General features: G+C 41.0%; 1 protein-coding gene across 1 annotated transcript in view; it reads left to right on the plus strand.

Moving 5' to 3' along the window:
• Nucleotides 1–648: 648 nt before the first annotated feature.
• The window catches only part of LOC126278268 (uncharacterized), a 46,015-nt gene continuing 26,013 nt past the window's right edge, over nucleotides 649–20,650 (plus strand). The window contains exon 1 of the mRNA XM_049978271.1: nucleotides 649–1,499. Within this exon, the coding sequence (XP_049834228.1) occupies nucleotides 1,147–1,499 (353 nt within the window). The 5' untranslated portion in view covers nucleotides 649–1,146. The remainder of the gene's footprint in view (nucleotides 1,500–20,650) is intronic.

Raw genomic sequence — 20,650 nt, forward strand, 5'->3', positions numbered from 1 at the left:
CAGATATGTATTAATAATATATATGGCAGTATTCAGTGTTTTCTTTCTACTGAAAAGCGTAAAAAAATGACTTACTTAGTTTGAACAGTTGAAGAATCAATTATTAACTAAAATGATTTCAGACAACTCCTACATGATTTGTAGTTGGCCGAGGAAATACCGCGTAGTAAATGAAATAAATAAAACAGAGACGCACATAAAACGTTGTCAGTTTATTTGGGTACGTAGCATAAAAGATGACCTGCAAAGTTTAAGAAGCTCATTTAATTCGAAAAAGGACTGCAAATGGTGTAATAAATTCAACAACAGATAATTAAGAAACGAAGTTCTTAGCAATTATATGACTATAATAAAATCTCACACTTTGCCCTTCATAGCAGAGAGCTTGAATATAGGCGGGAATTTTGTAAGGCCGGTCATTAAAGGTCGATACTTCGATATTTAGATTTCGTTTCCTATAAATTCCGGAAATAAAAGATAAAAATAGAAATACAGGTCGACGGACGTTTATGAGCCATACGAAACAATGGATTCGTTAAAAAAAATGAAAAAAGTTCTTTATTTCATGCATCTATATTGCTCCTTGTACGACGTATCCCATAAACACTGCAGCCTTTAAATTTCTCCAGAAAAGCTGTCAAAGTTTCGTCCGCCTCGAACCCTGTCATGCGTATTAGAACGGCATTTAATTCCGCGCGTAGTAACAGAAGACGAAATTTTGTCGGGCGGTTGGCACAACAGCCTACATAGGGTATAAGTTAGTTCGATGGCCTGCGGCTGGGTGGGAAGGAAAGGGGGGGGGGGGGGGTGGGAGGTGGAGGGGGGTTCGGCTGTCCTGTGATCCTACCTGCCCGGTATGTCGTCAAGGAAAGTTCGTTAGTCGGTTGGTCGAAACGTCTACACACGTCCAATTTGACGAACCGGTCGGATAGTGTGTGTGTGTGTGTGTGTGTGTAGGGTCCTTTAACGCTATGAATCAGCGCAGACGCATTACTCGTTGCCACGTCACGGGCTTGGCTGACTAGTGTGAAGAATTGCTTTCAGAGGTCGCTAGTGTGTGATCTGCTGTTAGCGGACAAGCATGTGCCTTCGTCAGTTCTAGTTCGTGTGTCAAAGCGGGACGGATAGGCAGGACAGTAAGGCACAATGAGCGGGAGGGGGGTGCGAGCAGACATTGTGGCGTTCATAGCGCTCGCGGGGTGCCTATTTTCCGTCTCTGTGGTGGTGGAGGTGATAGAAAAACTTGACGGCAGCGACAGCCCCACATGGTCGGTCTTAAAGCTGATGGGGCCGCAGCTGTGGAGCCCCATAAACGGAGACCCTGTACGCCTCACGGTTGCACTGGCTATTGCGTTGTATAGTATGGTGTATTTCGTCTCGTGCTGGATATTGGAGAGAGCGGCCCTGACAAAGAATGCCTACTTTGTGGTGCCGTGGATAGTGTGCGAGGGCGCTACCATCTTGTACCAGACCTGCGCTGCTTTCAACGCGAGTGACAGGTAGGGTGTTCAGGTATAGTGCTGCATTAGTTTAGTTGAAAGTCTTAAATTTCCTGTAAGTGCGAATTCCCAGGCTGATCTTCCACCATGTCGTGTCGCTGAATAGTGCGGTGTAGTCTGATACTATATTAAATTTACTCGTAAGCCTTACTCTATAAAGAGAATGTTGCGTGGGTCCGTACATGATAAAGTATGTTTCCTGAGAACAATTCTTCCACAACTGAACATTTGAGGTCTTTTTTCCCCCTTCTTAATAGTTCAGTTGCTACATTCACAACCACAGTCATTCTTGTTCACATCAGCTAAACTGTCGGATGCAACCTTGCTATGTTGCAGCATAATAGCTCGGTTGATTTAAACATGAACGAGCACTTGAGAAATGGAGTTGAGTCCTGAAAGTATAGCGCTGAAGAGAGAAATAGTATAAAAATGAATCTGGAAGTTATTTTCAGGAGAAATCAGAGGAGCCGAGGCTTCTTAAGTTAGTTTCGATCTTCAAGTAATTCAGATGCCGAATTGTTCGAGTTGGTCTTTTAATGTTCGGTTATGGCCGCAAACCATCGCCCAAACACGAATAAATTGTAGTAGGGAGCATAATTTGGAGTCCATGCAAGAGTGTGTCACGATACCTATTCTAGATTTAGTCATAGTGAGAGGAAGTATAAATTTTGCTTCATTCAAATATTCTAGTCAGCTGTTCCTACTCTGGTTTGTCATTTAACAAGTATTGACAATGGCATGTACAAAGAATCCCCATAGCGGTAGGTGTAATTACTTCCAGTCTTGCGTAATCGAACATTTCCGTACCACTTCCTCCAAATCGTAAATTGTCAGTGGCTGACTGCATTCTAAAACATTAAGATACAGCTCGTTATTGCATTGTAGTCGTAAGATACCGAGATGTATTCGCTGTAAATTCATGCGCATGTCCACAGCAGGAAAGTTTGTGCATGGCTGTTAGACAGCTTTCTCGGTGGCGAATATATAACTTCGGCTAGTCTTCTGACTAAAGACGGATGAAAAGTTCAATATTGTGATCGTAGTGTGCCACTTCGACGGTAAATGTATTACAGTTGTCAAGAGCTAGATGCTCATATTCAAGCAATTCGGACATCCAGTGGAACAATGTACAAATATGAACATCTTCAAGATCTTTGCTGGTAGTGTCACGAGTGTTTGACATTGTCAGTTTTAACAGCCGTCTGTGTGCACCGATGGTTAAGTTTTGACAGAAGTAAATTTTCCGGTTGCTTGACAGTGGAACATTCGTTATCGCGCAGCTGGAAAGACGGTGGTTCAAAAACCTTCCAGCCATCGAGATTTATATTTTCCTTCAGTTATCTAACTCACGACAAATTGCTGGATAGTTGATTTGAAAAGCGTCTAGATTTTTTCCCCCTGTTCTAGATCTCGCACCAATAACCTCACCGCTGGCGTGATATTTAACTCTTAATTCCCAGCCCTTTCCTTGCTCCCACCCCCCTCCCCACCCGCTCCGTTTCGCTGATTGACTGGCGTGCACAGGAGTGGGGGAGGGCAGTGGGTGGAACTTAGCCCGCCTCACCTGTAGTACAGTTCCTATTGACCACAGAATTCTCAATCACTTCCGCTAAAACTTTCTTCTACAAAATTGTTCCATATTATGGTGCGTGTCCACTAGTACTAAACTTAAGTATGTCGCTTGTAGATGCTGAGGGTGTTTGCACAGCAAATAACTTGCAGAAGTAGCAAGTCGACTTTCCGAAGCTCCGTCTACTTGCAGAAGCAGATTCCGCGAGTTTGTGGATATATTTTGCATCATTCTGAGAGTAGTGACCGAACATGCCTGTTGAAAGATTTTCTAAAACTTCAAGTTTGTGCGTTCAATACTGGTACGGCAGTGTGTGTGTGGAAAAGGCAGAGACAGATGGACCGAAAAAAATATACTGTGAGAACTCATACTTGCCCACCATCAGCGAAGGAAATGAGAAAACATTAACAAATGGCTTTGTTTCACCATAAGTGGAATCAGCTTTTCAGTAGAGGCATTTTTAAATTTTAGCTGATTTTCAGTCTTAGTGTAAACTTAATAGTATTACCTCTGTAATGTTCGCAAAAATCGAAAAGTAACGAGTGATCTCCATGTGATACAGCTTGCAGCATTTTTGGATCAGTTTATATTATTTCGCTCTACAACAGATGTTTTCAAAAATTGCATACTTGCCTAAAATTAAGGTGAGCAAAGCTGTTCGATTTTATTTCATTCAGTAGTGCTTCATAAATGTGGACCTGTGTTCATTCCCCACAGCGAAAATTTTTTAAACTTTATTTTCGAAAAGATTTTTCTTCAGTGATAATGCAAAAACTATGGCAGCTTACCTGGTTTTTTATCACGACGCTGTAAACATTCACGTGCCGATCTCATGATGCGTCTCAAGTGGAAATACGTCCCCGAGTACTTTCAGCAACTTACTGAAATTAACTTGCCCAAGCGAGTAGCAATGTGTACGTGCAAGTTCTTCTAATTTAAACTCCTCAAGTAGTAGTCGGAGTACAGGGTGACAATTATTGGATTATATGAAATAGTCGTCAAAAATTCTTAACGGTTTCCGTTAGGACGTACAAACTGCACGGTTGGCCGTGGGATATAATGCGAATTTGCGCGTGCATGGTTCGGTTCAGCGACGATTCCCACTTTCATTTGGATGGGTTCGTCAATAAGCAAAATTGGCGCATTTGGGGGACTCAGTCGGTATTTCGCGATCGACACGTCTCTTCATCCTTAACGGGTGACTGTGTGGTGTGCGATGTCCAGTCACGGAATCTGTGCGGTATTCCTTAATGGCAAGGTGACTACCGAATGGTACGTAAGGGTTTTGGAAAATTTAATTTTGTGATTGACTGCTGTCCTAACACCATTTCTTCAAACAGCCGCGGTCTCCAGCATAGCATATGACAAAATTGCATGTGTAGTAGTGTTCATATGTTTAATAAGATTAGTGATCAATTTTTTCATATAGTTCATCACCCTGTTTCCGGAATTTGTTTGCTAGTGTACACGCATCGTTGACTGGTTGGAATGAGAGCACTACCGTTTTAGCAAATACTGCCAGAGTCATATTATGTAGTCACACTGTTGGAAACCTATAGCATCTCTTTTGCGGCACTGGCGTTTCCGCACTGACCTAAACTCAAATTAAATGCACTTTTACAGGCCAGTGCTGAAATAGGGCCGTCAGTCTTTCGGGCAGATACCGGGAATGCCAGCTCTTGTCGGGCTAGAGGAAAGGACCTTTCCAAGACATCGGCAGTCCATGTCAAATTCCCAGAAGGACCTCCGTCCCCTTTCCAGTGCGACCCAGCGTAAACATGGTGGTATTGTAGTTGGACAGCATCTGTCACCGGTTCTCAAGTCATCTCAACCCCCTTCCCTCCGCGCTGAGCTTAATCTTCTGCCTGTGCTAAGCTACCACTTCAGACGTCTTCCTGGAACTGCATTGTTAGCGATGGACTGGACCCTGAACAAACCAGCTATGTTGTACAGTAGGTGTGCATTTTTCGTAGGAAGGCCTTCATGCAAAATAGCCTACCTGTAGCAAATATTCAGTAAGAATAAACACCTGGGATAAGTTTTCTCTTACAATGTAGTTCTTCCGGCATGTCTCGAAATTTACCAACTCACTTACATAGAAAACGGCAACTTGAGTCTTCCCAGGGCTTAGCTCCCCTCCCCGGATAAATTTCTGCGGACGCATGATCACTCATTTTACTAATATTGCAAATGGGCCTTCCGCAGTCACAGCATAAGTTCTAATAAATAACTTATGAATTATGATTTGGCTTTTTGCATGAAGCTGTTGTACCGAAATTTCAGTCGAGAGGAAAAGTACTGTTTCCATTGCGTTCTAAATAGCAATATATGCCTCTTCAAACATTTCGAAAGTTGACAGGTGCGTTTTGCGAGCAAATGCACAGGTTTGACGTCATAACTAAGAAATTTAATCAATTTTGAGCTTTCTTTTGGATCGCGAGAAATTTTTCAGCTGGAATACAGGAAGAAAATGTTTACGCTTAATCGTCGGTGCGAATGAACATGAATTCAGTTTATGCCATTGAACCTTACAAGGATATGTATGTAGCATGCAAGTCCATGTTCGGCAAAATCTGTCAAATGTTACTTCAAAAATCTAAAATGTTTCTCATATGCAAGCTGGAAACAAAGTGAAATCATCAGTTGAATATTTTGATGTAAGTTACAATCACTGCTTGTTTTGAAAACATTGATAGCAATGAATTGAAAGTTATTGCTCCTGTCTAAGTGTACGATGACGTAAATGTTACACCGAAATCCAACGGCATTAGTCAATTCTAAGTCTTTCCAGTTGACACATTTTGTCTAATCTTAACGAAGTTGAATAATGAAATGTGAAATACGTATGGGTCATTAACATTTAATGCTAAACAAAATTATATATCGATAATCACTGATTTCAATTTTATGGTGGAAGGAACGAGTCACATTCTCACACCGCAATAAAAGGTAAATTGTTGGTCCATTTTCCGTTCAGTGCCTATTGGCATATCCATTTTAGACCTCTCGGAATGTAGGAAGTAGAGGTTCACGTAGTCATCTAGAATATTTTCTGAATATAATACACGCGAGGATTAACTTCTGATGGCCGGCTTTGTCATGTATGCATGTCTGAAAACTGTCGTGTGCTGGAGGTCAATCCTTTGTGGTGCCACGTGACTTTAGCCCAAAGGCCGAAATTACAATACTGAAATTTCTAGTTTACGGCGAACACGATGCCCTTAAAAATGTAGGATGTTGGAATGTCAAAATGCAGAAATCAGTTTTGATTAAAGTTAGTGATGCAGCTTTTTCAGACATTCCATCCGCAGATATGATTAAAGTCGTATGTAGATTCCACACTATATCGGCAGAAATTTGTGAAAAGACGCTGATAAATGAAGTCCTGATCTTTTATATACGAAGATGGGGAAAACATTAAAAGTAATACTCATTTACGTCGGTGGTATTGCAAGTATTGACGTATTTTTTCTTTTCATATAAAGTATGCTACATATATAATCAAGCTTTGATAAGTAACGAAAGATGTCTCATCTGCGTTAGGTATTCGGAAAAGCATTTTGTCTGACCGAGGTGTCTAATCCCTACGTGCTTTGCCTTGCCGATTATCCTAACTGTCGCAACAATTCAGGAAAGCAAACTTAGCAAATTACTTCATCGCAGAAGCTTTGTGTTGTTGTAGCCATTCTGACAAAACTTAGGGGACATGACAATGGAGAAATTATCTGAAATTCTCTGCAACCAGTCACATTTTGACTGATGTAGAACACAAAACGTTTCAAGCATGTTCGGCTCGTCAGGCTCTCAGGCATAGAGATGTTTCTTGAAGGTAAAATATTAGTCTAAACTGTTCCGTTAGCTGTTTCGCTACTGGTGTCAGCTATTGTGGTATTTCGGGGATTGGCGGCGGCGGAGGTAAGAAATAGATGTTCCGTTCTACAGGTGTAGAGCCGTCTCATTGTTAAGATTGTGATTGATACCACAGCCTGAGGGACTACAGATAGTTATGCAGCAGTAATGGTGTTAGTCTGGTAGACTTGATACGTCGGTTGATCACGTAAGATTTTGAAGTCCGGAACTTCAGCTGCATCGTTAACACTGTTGGTAAGCTTTATGCTATTGAACATTGAGCTATTCCACCAAAGGAAAGTAGAATAGATAGCTAGGAATTAATGACAATTTTTCATTCTTACTACAGATGATGTTGGTACTATTCTTTGTTTCTGAGGTGCCAGTCCTGTATCGAGGATGATGCGCACGCAACGAATTCGTCTTCTGCCAACATTTTCGTCTGATTGCACTTGATAAAAGTTAAAAGCCGATATAGTGTAAAAGCTGTATGTATTCATGTCTTCCTGCCATGGAAGTCATTCCCCGATTCCGTAAGGTGTTCTATCACTTTGAGTTTTCCGTATACTCCTTCCAGCGCTGATTTTGCGGAGAAACACCTCATTCCTCACCTAAGCAGTACATCTAATTTTAAAAATTCTTCTGTAGGAACACGTGTCAAATGCTTCGATTATCTTTTTTCTACTTTCTCCACAGTCCAGTTTTCACTAACAGACGATGCTGTGCTCGAAACATTTTCTCAGTTTCTTCCACAAATTAAGCCATATGTTCGATATTAGCACATTTTTCTTCTGCGGAGACTGGATGCCGACACTTCAAAGTTTTCTGCTTTTCATTCCTTAGTGAAATTTTGGCCGCTCACGTGTTGCGTTTCTCAATATAGTACACATGTTGACAACGCATCTCCATGTCATTCTAGGCGTTCAGTGGAAGAATAGTATGTGATAGCAAATAAACAGTTAAGATGGGTTTTCATGCCACTAGAAAGATTAGTTTTGTGGTGCTTTCCTTCGTTTCCCCGCATATTGAAGTTCGTTACACAGAATGTACGAAAAAGCCCTTGACAACTTGGAAAAATCGTAGAACCACATCAAAGGACTACGAACTTGACGGAATTTCATCTAAAAGGAAGAGTTTACTCGTTGGTAAGTTTATTTCCTACATCTACATCTACATCTACATCTACATCTACATGACTACTCTGCAATTCACATTTAAGTGCTTGGCAGAGGGTTCATCGAACCACAATCATACTATCTCTCTACTATTCCACTCCCGAAGAGCGAGCGGGAAAAACGAACACCTAAACCTTTCTGTTCGAGCTCTGATGTCTCTTATTTTATTTTGATGATCATTCCTACCTATGTAGGTTGGGCTCAACAAAATATTTTCGCATTCGGAAGAGAAAGTTGGTGACTGAAATTTCGTAAAAAGGTCTCGCCGCGACGAAAAACGTCTATGCTGTAATGACTTCCATCCCAACTCGTGTATCATATCTGCCACACTCTCTCCCCTATAACGCGAGAATACAAAACGAGCTGCCCTTCTTTGCACCCTCTCGATGTCCTCCGTCAATCCCACCTGGTAAGGATCCCACACCGCGCAGCAATATTCTAAAAGAGGACGAACGAGTGTAGTGTAAGCTGTCTCTTTAGTGGACTTGTTGCATCTTCTAAGTGTCCTGCCAATGAAACGCAACCTTTGGCTCGCCTTCCCGACAGTATTATCTATGTGGTCCTTCCAACTGAAGTTGTTCGTAATTTTAACACCCAGGTACTTAGTTGAATTGACAGCCTTGAGAATTGTACTATTTATCGAGTAATCGAATTCCAACGGATTTCTTTTGGAACTCATGTGGATCATCTCAGACTTTTCGTTATTTAGCGTCAACTGCCACCTGACACACCATACAGCAATCTTTTCTAAATCGCTTTGCAGCTGATACTGGTCTTCGGATGACCTTACTAGACGGTAAATTACAGCATCATCTGCGAACAGTCTAAGAGAACTGCTCAGATTGTCACCCAGGTCATTTATATAGATCAGAAACAGTAGAGGTCCCAGGACGCTTCCCTGGGGAACACCTGATATCACTTCAGTTTTACTCGATGATTTGCCGTCTATTACTACTATGTCCTAAATGTCCGCTTTTGAAGTGAGTAAACGGGTTGAGGTGCGCCAGTTTCATGGCCCCCCACGTTCACCAGACCTGACGCTTCTTCACTTTTGGGAACCGAAGGTACCTCATTTGTTCCACCTTCTCACGCTTCAGAGTTCAGAGGTAGAGCCTACCACGCAACTGAAAGTCATGCCTAACATGCTGCTGCGAGTTTGTCAAGAAATAGGCTTCAGATGGAATGTGTGCCGCATAACCCTTGTAAGTTACTTTTAATCTGTTTATGTATATTGTAAAATTTTACTATAAAAGACAGCAAAATGTCTAAAGGTTCAGTGAGTAATTGAATACGCCCTCTGTTATAGTCTTTTTGACACAAGCTATGTTGAAGACTTGCCTCTTTCATTTTGAAATTTTAATGATTTAGTGAGACATACCAGTCTTCAATTAAGTGATAAGTTTCTTGCATTGTGTGGAAAGCCCCTTCTTTAAATCTTTATTTTTGCATCTGGCATGACCTGGTTCTTGATCATATGCATATGGGTTGCTAGACAGTCTGCGATCCGTACCATAAAGGATTGTCATAGCAGTTTAAGATGCGGGGAAACAGCATCACGTTTCGTTAGAGGTTCTTAGTAAGCGAGAAAGCGTCACGGACGTGGTCAGCTAACTCCAGTGGCTGACATAAGAGCCGTTCATCACGGCGTAGTCTGTTTCGTGAGCGCACGTTCCTAGAGGTCAACCAATGTATTGCTCCACACTACGTATAGATAGCGAAAAGATCCTGGAAGGTAAAATTAGATTTGTGCTCACCCGGGTTTAACAGGAGTCTAGAACAGGAAAAGTTGAAGTGAGGGAGATATGTGAATTATCCTCCCTTAAACACCGCAAGTTGATTTGTGGAGTATAGATAAAGATGTTACATTGATAGGTGACGTAGACAGATCTGTTACGTTGGAAGAAAATAGTACCGTTTCCCATTTTACGTTTACTGGCATCCAGTCCTGTAGTATATACATCAATAAAACAAGACGAAGCAAATTCGGATTACGAAAACTCTAATTTATTAAGTTTATTGGTATGTGCACGTGCAACGGTGTTAAATTTAAAATTCATTTCGGTCGTACTGATACCTAGTACGCAAAGTACTTCTACCGTGGTAGAAATGAAACTCTCAAGTCATTGGATATATAAATCGACTGCTTCGACCTCCTAAAACCCCATGATCACTCGCCAAGTATGTTTGCAACATAATTAACATGGACGGCCGCTCGCTAAGTTCCACTGTTACATGAGCTCATCGTTCCTCTTTGACCTAGTGCAAGAACAATGTCAGGAAGATTGGGAAACTAGTCACTGGCTAGAAATAAACTGTGATTCGAATAGGAATGCGTTACTGAGTCACCACCAATGAAGTGCCACTCGATAATCCTTAGTCGCTGGAAATTAAGCCTACTGATAGACAAGATGATTTGGTTGGTGAATAAATATGGGTCGTTCGCGAACTAACGGGTCCAAAGGAACGTTTCACCAAGATGAACGGAACGAGCAAGGAACGAATTCTACGGAACGGTCTTTCATAGTACATTTCGGTCGCGGCTTTCTGCTTACAGTTCTCGGGAACGGGAAACTGTCTTGTTCCCGCAACGGCACGTCGGCCGGTCTCGTTCCAGTCTCGCTGCCGTTCCCGTCTGTCTCGGTCTCGTTCGGCTGGACTCGTCGTTCGCGTGGCCACTCGTCACAGTTAAATTGCAGACTGCTCATAGTTAAGTATAGAGTTCGTTTCGTTCGCTGCGCACACCCGTTCTAGGTCTGGCTCAAACCGTTCTTGAACACTGAACTTCTGGTTCTTTTCGTATTCTATTCAGCGTCGAAGAACGCTAATTACAATGTATTTTATAATTACGTAGAATCACAAATTACGGGGTATGTAATACATCCTCTCATATAACAGAACGGAGTATGTTTACTTCACTATTTCGGTAAACAGAAGTAGTGCTTGTAAAAAGGAAAGTTTGCATTACACATGCAAATAAGTCGGCACGGCACACAAGTGGCCATTTTCAGTCTTTTCATCCAGGGTAAAAGGGCATGTTCATAGTCATGGAGCCGGCCGCGGTGGTCTCGCGGTTCTAGGCGCGCAGTCCGGAACCGTGCGACTGCTACGGTCGCAGGTTCGAATCCTGCCTCGGGCATGGATGTGTGCTATGTCCTTAGGTTAGTTAGCTTTAAGTAGTTCTAAGTTCTAGGGGACTAATGACCACAGCAGTTGAGTCCCATAATGCTCAGAGCCATTTGAACCATCATTGTCATGGAAGCGAGACCGACGTAAAGCCGAATGAAGCCCGCGCTCCATAAGTGTCTGGTGTCACATTTTGTAAATAAAATATAACTTCTAAAATATTTCAGTGGTACAGAGTGGCGTTCGAAAAATCGACCCCGAGAACTAGACTGATCATTGTTCCCCACCAATCATCTATTGTTTCGAAGCTGGTTTGCATCAGCTTACTTCTTCACTGCCTAATTACATGTTTATCTATTCTGCTCGTAGCAGTCAACAAATCGTGCGTTTATTGGCGAGCAGTCTGTACTCGGGGTCGGTTTTTCGAGCCCCCACCTAATGTTAACTACGATCAGTCGCATAACGCTACAGTTGGCTAAACGAGGTTTTACAGAATCACGAAAACTGAGAGAATTGTTATGAATAAACTCTTTACTCCAGGGGAGGCAAGTGCCCCCTCTGAGCGCCTTCCATTTTCTCACCTATGGTGCTAATTTTCAATTTTTCATGAAAACCATATACCAAGCACCAATGAACCGTGAAAGAGTAAAAATGAACGGTTCCCAGAAAAGCAATCAGCAGTGAACTAATTCCCAAGGATGAGTTTCGCCATCTGTAGTGGTGATGTGGACAGACGGAGGGCACCAATGGGTAATACTGGATCGCTCGCAGGTTTGAGGAAGTGATAAGGTTGAGAACCACATGGTAAAGCTTACTTCACCAAAGATGTCACATTAACGGGTTTTCTGGACCAGATAATGACATACATATTCCTAGCTGTAAATATAAGTAAATGTTGAAAGTTCTACAGGTGAAACTGCTGTTCCTGTAATTTGTGGCGTGATACCAACGATCATTACATAAATATTCAAAGGGCGCATCCCGCTAATCCCGCTTCCTAGAAAAAACTATGACTTCGTCCTACATTAACTGCTATCTGCAACCCATATTATGGTGTTTGTCGAAGGGTGGCAGTACTTACGAAACAGCACTAGTGAGGTGTTTGCAGTCTCCTTTATAAAGTACGCGTTACTAGAATTCTCCCAAATAACCGAAGTTGCCTATTCGCCTTCCCTGCTACCGATATTAAGTGTTCGTTAAATTTAATATCTACGCGACGATACGGCTAGATGTTTCACTACCGTGACTGTCGAGCAGCACGCCACAAACTTGTATTCATCGCAGCAGTCATCCTGCATTCTTTTAGTAACTTAACGATGACACTGTATAGTACAGCTTCATCGATGAAGTTGCATATTGCTGGACATGTCAGATCGTCTATGTAGAGGGTGGTCAGTTAAACTTGACGTACCAGTGCCTTCGGCATGAAACAACTGATACTGTTGCAACACATCTAGTGGTACAATGAGATTGTTCTACGAATGTAGTGCATCGTAGCCACTACGGCGTTCATAGCAACAGTTCAGAATGTGCTACTTGATGTAGAAGTGACATGGTTTTTCTGTAGTGATCGTAATGAGATAATTGATAGTGAAATTAAATATATGTAGTTACTGTAACGAAAATTTTAGTTCGTACTACTGCTAGGGTATTATGTACTTTCGATAACTTTGTTAAATTTAAGGCCCGTCTTCCCTTGTTTACGCTTAATTTTAGGCACTGAGTTGAAGTTCAGAGAGATCATACTCCCAAAAATCGCGGAAATGCTTTCATAAATTTTGACATGGTGGGTGGTTGAGAACTGTATAGTTGCTCCGAAGCGCAACCACCTCAAAAAATTTTTCACTTCTTGGCATTTGCTTCTTGTATTCGTTGCTTCATATGAGAAAGGTAAATTTTGTGAAAACTCTTAAGGTTGTCGTGACTCAAACGGTTACACCATTTCTAGAATGTTGGTAGAACCTAGTACTAAAAGTAAAACATGGTACTGCAAGCAAACTGAAAAGTAAAACTTGTGCATTCTTAAGAAACCCATATTTCAAGCTTACAATTTTTTTTACGTTTTGGTGTAGGATCTTACCAGGAAATCCCTGAAAGTCCTGGTCGTAGATGAAATCAAACGAATCCATAACTTCCATTACTCACACGTCGATCCATATGTTAGTGAAACTGGAAGGACAGAAAGCAGAGCTAACGAATTATACATTGACGCGTGTCATACAGATGTAATAGCACTCCTGCATGATTAACACTGCAGTACTGGGAAAGAACACGGTTTAAAGCCAACAAAACACCAGACCATGACTAAATTCCAGCTACCTTTTTCGTTGAACAAACTGCGGAGTTAGCGCCTTCCCTTTATGTGCAATGGTCTGCAAAACCATTTGTAATTAATTTTAATGTAAGTAACGGAGCATACTAGTGTGGAATTTATATTAGAGCCATCATCGACCTCCTCAGAACTCAAGTACAGTTAATTAGGAGTTGAATAGGCTACTTCTATCTGAGATGGAACCTCGGAATGGTTAGATTCCTGTGGATATTCTCAGGTGAGACGGCACTACGCATGGCTTTCACCTCAACAGGGAAGGGAAGCGGAAACTGTCTGCATTAATAGCAGAAAACTCACAACTGGTAAAATATCAGTAATTACAGGTGCAAGGAGGATATTAGAGGGCAGGAAGGGGGGAGAATGTTAAGAAGTTACGGCGGAAAGAAACATAAAGCATATTTTAGCATACAGCTTCCGTGTAAACACCATTTTACACAAATATTAAATTTGCACAGAATTTTTGGCACACCAATTATCACTCACTATACAACATGTGTTCAAATTTTTCTCAGACCATTGTGGCCACTGGTCGGAAAGTCGAACGTTTCAGGATCGAAGTTAGTACCTCTGTAGAATATATGAGAGGAAAGGAACTCAAATATTTATTGGTTACTGCATTAAATTCAAGAGCATTAACATTCACAAATTCTGTGCAGATACATGCCTCAAAGCATGTGCAACAGAATTAAACATCCACATCAGATCCTTACGAAAGTATCTACACATCGAGCACCTAGAGGAAATGAAAAACTGTAAACAAGTTACTTGGCCTATTTAACAGTAAAAAACACTGACCTCAGGAAGTTTTCTTACTCTTCCAATAAACAATAGTCCGTAAAATTCGCTTATTTAATTCCTACAGTAAACTTCCCAACTAACCTAACCAAATCACCGAAAACAGTCATTGATAATTCTAGTACAGACAAAAGGAATAAAATTATATAAACTTAAATATTTCATAGACAATTTAAACGACTCTACGGTGCGGAACGAGTCAGTTCACAGTATATGGATACAGAAGTGTTAACATCAATGAACCTTCTTTTACTAGTCATTAGTTTTCCATCTAATTCACTGTCGTTAAACGTTGAAAAGACCCATTATATGTAATTAACAATATGTATTATGTTTTTCCGAAATGTGTAAAACGTATGAAGACACACAGACAGAAGAGGTAGAGTTCTAAATTTCTGTGATCACCAGTCGATAATTCAGTTGGGAATGACAGAGTTGTTGAAGCACCTGAACAAGTATGTATTTACAATGTGAATGTCGTCAGATATAGGAGATAGAAATATAAATAACTTGCAGACTTTGCTTTCTTTGTCACATGGGACCATATTCGCGGGTAAGTCGTCAAACTGAGCAAAAGTTTTTATAGTGCAAAAAGCTTGTAACAAGACCCATTTGCTGTGTAAATTCAAGATGGAGCCTGTTAAAGGAACTCGGTATTTTAACCACTGCTTCGTGCATAGCGCGGGGCAGCGCGCGCTGTGGGACGTGAGATCACGGTCTGCTCCTCCTCCCCCCCCCCCCCCCACCTCGGTATATTGTTCAGAAACATATTTTCAATAAATTGTAAACAACCATTAAAACCTTTCTTTCAGAGATAGTTTCAACAATTTGAAAGACCTTTTTGGTAGGCAGCCCATTCTTCGCTATTTATGGATATCTCAACAGGGACTGTTAACTAAGTATAAGCAAATATATCGGTTAGATTTCAGTTCTCTCAGAACTTGGTCACAACAGCAAGACTTTCATTCCGACTGCTGTCGTGATGGAAGAGTATGAAAGTGATGATTTTCAAATGGTCTGTTTTGGTTTTACTTTTTATCTTCCGCACTTGAAAATAAGTTTCGGGTTTATCGAACGAAAACTGAATCTAATCAAAGTGTAAATTAGTCAATGGAATAGTTTTCCATGAGAAATGACATTTGGGAAAATGATCAAATTTTTGTTTGTGCGTATTGAACTCCTTTGAGCCACTGACAACTTTAACAATGGGTGGTATTTTCCCCCTCTAGTATTGTAGAGATGGACACCACTTCTCAAATCGTGACAAATTATTTATGGCTAATTTCACATGTATTGCGACGGTGCAATTTAAGTGCCTAGCTCCTTGAAGAGGTACATACGTGCTGATCTCTGAATCAGCACTTAAACGAACAGAAGTAGCTGAATTTAAATGTTTGTGAAACTCCGTATGATTCTTCCAGTTAAAACTTTCGTAAATTTGTACACCAAAAATTTTGTAGCATTTTCAGTTAATTACTGTGTTCTACGTATGTGATTCGTAATTGTAGCTGTGACTTGTGCAGAATAGTGTACCGTTCGTACAAAATTTGAGTCCGTTTTTCAGAGAACGAATTAATTTTTGCGAACTATAGTTTACAAACTCTTCTGTTCCATTCTATCTAATAGTATTTATTGTGACACTAGTAAAGTCTCCAAAAAGTACCAGCTTTGCTTGTTGAAAACCAGTGGAAGGTCATTCACACATGCAAAGTAGAGGACCCAGAATTGAATCCTGTATGACTGTCAGTTTTCTCCTGTGACAATTTTTTTTAACAATTTTTCTATCTTTGACATCGTAAAAGGTTGTGCTCAATAATTCTACGCAAATTACTGATCCTTCTTGTCTGGCTGGTAGCTCTAATAAATCTGCATTTCTCAAAAAATAGCTGAGTTTCCTAGATGTGATCTGTATTGTTACAATTATAGGAAGTACTCTGCAGTAAAAACTCACAAGCATGTTTCTAGGTTCTGATCACCACAAACTGTCTCACTGTTTTGATTTTTGTCAAGCTTCCACATACATTGCAACTCCTTTTGCTATGTAAACTCTACACGAAAATATTCTGTAATTCCTGAGACTTCCCTGTTCCTGTGGGTACATGTGAAAAATTCTGAAGTGATATTACGTATTTCTCCGAACCTTTTCTGGGCATACACTGATCTCGTCTGTACGGTTTTTCAACCCCCTAGAGTTGTGATGGAGTGAATGTCTTTCTGGGTGGCCAGCTGTCAGACCGATTGTGCGTGAGAGACGTGATGGGCGCAGGTAAAGGCGGCTAACAAGCCGCGAGGGCTATTGGTCATCCGGGTTTCCCCGGGTGGAAAGGGGTGTGCTACGGTAGCGAGGTAGCGGGACAAGCAAAAGTGTGAGGGCCAGTGACTTGGGACTATGGTCACTAATTCAACCTAGAAAGATGGATTTGGATCCACGGCAATACACTCATTGAACATGGAGGCATGTCTGACGCTTTAATAGTTAACTTTATTACATTTATTGTTAATAATAAATTAACTGAACTAATCCAGAAAGTCACACTTAGGGTATATCAGTTCAAAGAGGATAATGCGATCAATAAAGATTCTTTCTAGTTAAGTATATTGAAACTTCATGAACAATTCATTTAAGTAAATGATGCTAGAACTACGGAATTCTTCCAACGTTCAGTGTAAATTTACTTTTTCAGTTTATAAAAAGGTACAGTCACTATTTCGACTAGTGACGGATGTGGCTATTCGTATATCAGATTCGTTTAAAACTGCGGAAATAAGTACAGTGGAGTCGCGTTAATCCGAACTAATTGGGCTCAGACCTTGTTCATCGGTGACGAGTTTCTAGAATGAAGTATACCAAGCAGATACGTAGGTACACCATGGTAACTAATGGGAACAAGGGTGGGAACAATGGCTCACTCACTGGCCTTGTTGTGCATTGTTGATACCTTCGTAGTGTCTGTCAGTGCACTGCCAGTTGGCTCGCAAATCTCTTGCTTATGTTATCGATCGCAGTGTGCCTAACAGTTGTATTCCGTCAGGTGTAGTGGTGTACGTATTTTCGTCGGGAAACATACGTTAACTCAAAAAAACTGAATGCTTCGAAGTGGACAGACAATGGTGAGAATGTATCTAAACTGGCAATGGAACTGGGTGTTGGTAAAGCAACCATTTGTGATTGGAAGAAGCGAGTGAAACCTGAACAGTCCCAGTGCGATAAAGTGAATGAAGCCCTTTTCCTTTGGTTTACGCAGGAGAGAGAAAGGGGAACTCCTTTGAGTGGAGCACTGGTTCAGGAGAAGGCGGTTTACCTGAACAAGTTAATGAAAGGTGATTATTTTAGTGCGAATACGGTCTGGTTGGACAGGTTAAAGTCATGGAATCAGCCAGCTAACGATTACTGGAGATGCTTTCTTCAGACTAGCGAAGGAATACTTGGGTGAGTTTGAAAAAATAAGGAAAGTATTCTCCCAACAAATTTATAACGCTGACGAGGCTGCCCTTAATTTTAGGGCATTGCCAACAAAAAGCTTGGTTTTAAAACTTTCAAAGATCATGTGACTTTATTAACGTGCAGCAACGCTGCCTGTAACCACAAGCTGCCTTTAATGCTGATCGGCAAATCTGCTAGGCCCAGAGCTTCTAAAAACTGCAACACTAAGTCCCTGCTTGTATATTATCGCAACCAGAAAAAGCGCGAATGGTTTGTAAGCTTTTAAAAGACGCGCAATCTCACCTCACCACAGCACTGATGAATTGATGGAGAAATTGAGTTTTTACCCGCCTAATGTTACACCACTTCTACACTCGATGACCCAGGGAAACTGCAAACACAACTGATTTACAGAAAACAATTTTTAAGGCTGCTGATAAGATTACATTCCTATAGTGGACAAATTTTTTAAAAATGTGAAAGATGTTTATTGGGTCGCTGGCGCATGACTGAATATTTCAGAAAATACGCTGAAAAAATCGTTGCGAAAACGGAACATCTCTTGAATTTAACGAAAACCTAGTTCGTAGTTAAGAGGAAAATCTACTAGAAACGGTAGTCCCTGGATGTGAAGCAGCTAGTGAAGGAGACGTAGATGCGTGGATGGTAGTGGTTTGGGCATGTGTGGAGAACCTTACTAACGCTGATTTAGTTGCTGCTGTGACTCAAGACCAGGAAGAAGTGGACTGCTGTGACGGAAGTGTCAATGAGCCTGAAAGCGACAAAGGAGAGCTGGTGCCACAGTGTCGCAGCAGAAGCACTTGACCTCGCGATACGTTATTTGGAGCAACAGCCTACTGCTACACCTGCTGGTTTGATGTATATGACACGATGGTGCAATTATGCGTCATGTAACACTCTCCATTACGCCAAAAACCAGACTGAGTTTTTGCCATCTAAAAAGTAGAGATAAAATGTCGGCTGTATTTTAGTAAGTTTGACAGCTTTTCTTTCATTGTTGCGCATTGCTCAAACCTAATGTTTTCTTGGCGATTTTTCTAAAGCATGTTTACTGTACTATTTAAGTTAAAATAGTGTGTATGTACAGCATTTTTCCGCACAGTTCACCGTACTTCAACAATTTTTATGTTCCGATCACTGGGATTCGGATTATCGGGACTCTGCTGTAATTTTATTCTGAGGTTGCAAACTGACCGCGGTATTTGTATGAAATTACTGTGAAAATTGAGCTGAGATCAGTATGATCATGTCACCGAACCTTTATATAAGCGTGCAGGGGACAGCTAGTGGTTTTTTAGAGTATGTCTTTTCCAGTCTTCAGAGACTGGTCAGTTATTTACCTCACAACAGCGACTACAGTTTCTATTGCATATCATTGCTTTTGTGAACATGTAAGGGCATGTTTTTGGTTTGACAAATTAATGTTCAGGTGGACTAGAAGTAAAGTTGTAATTGCTTTGATAGCTACAAAATTATATCCGCTGGGAGTGATAAATTTCATTATTATACTTCGGGAATTCAGCCAACAGATCCACCTCAATTTTTTTATTAAATAAATCACTGTGCTAGTAAAAGGTTGAGTTGTCAAGTAACAGTGACGATGCCCGGCCACACCCTATTGATGATGATAGTGAGGCACAGCAATGACTGTATATTGCCCGGCCTCTGGGGGAACTTAGACTGCGTCGTAATTGTGTGTATCGAAAGGGATACACTGAGAGCAGAGCAGTAAGAACCCCAGGCGTTAAGTCGTATCCCCTTAGACGACTGCCCCCCCCCCCCCCCCCCCCCGTGCGACCGTAGTTTACTTTACCCCCTTGCTGTGCCTTTAGACTATCATGTGCAACATGCTGTCTGGGTTCTCTCTTACCTTTTGCCTACAGTGTTAAAACTTCCACGCCCTTCCTCAAACTCTCTGGTTTGCTTACATCGTTCGGAGCAGCGAAGTCGCCACGTTTCAGTTTTTACCTTCCTACGTGTTTCTAATGAAATGGAGGAACTAATGACTCAGTAGTTAAGTCCCTTTAAACGTCTATCGTCGTAGGATCTTATCCTCCTCGGTGTAAATCCTGATGGTGTGAGCACCTATTAAATTCCAATACTGGAGAGAATACAAATTATTTTAGGAAACTGCTCAGATATTTAGTTAGATGTTCACTGCTCTTCATATGAAGCAAAATCATTAGATATAAAGTCAATCGACCGTTTAAAACTAATTCATATTAAACAGAAATCTTCAATAAAACCATTTACTAGACAAAGAATGAAGGTATCTTAAAGGTCCTATAACAGACAGCTAACAAGGGCTCCAATCTTGATTTAACTGATTACAACTAAAACTGCAGAGAAGTAACTAAAGTAATACAGCAACAGAGGCAAATGCAAGACGAGAAGGCAGTGACGTGAACAAACCAAATAAGGGGATACAGTGGAAGAGACAAGTAGAACAAAGGTACAGAAGCAGATTTAAGAACAGTCAAGTTGGAAACTGATGGTGGTAGTGCGTCATCTCTATTCAGCATGTATTTCGTGTATCTGATAGCGTGGGATTGTGGTGGCGAACAGATAATGCCTAAAAAACCTGAGACTAACCTTCACAAGCAACTCCATTTACATGCACATGACACTATCTACCAAAAATGTATCCCTAATAAAATCTTTAACATGAAAGCATTATGGTGGTTATGATGAAATATCAACGAATTTAATGTTCTTGTAAGTGTAGTGAAATGTTTAGATATTTGTAACCAGTCTCACTAGAAAATCTCCAGATTTGCTGAAATAGCTTTTGTTAAATCTGTTGAATAGAGATTTCACATTCACAAACATTCTCGAGTATTCTCGGAAACATAAGACACAGGC

The sequence above is a fragment of the Schistocerca gregaria genome, chromosome 6 (genome assembly GCF_023897955.1).
Source record: "Schistocerca gregaria isolate iqSchGreg1 chromosome 6, iqSchGreg1.2, whole genome shotgun sequence".
Taxonomy (NCBI): domain Eukaryota; kingdom Metazoa; phylum Arthropoda; class Insecta; order Orthoptera; family Acrididae; genus Schistocerca; species Schistocerca gregaria.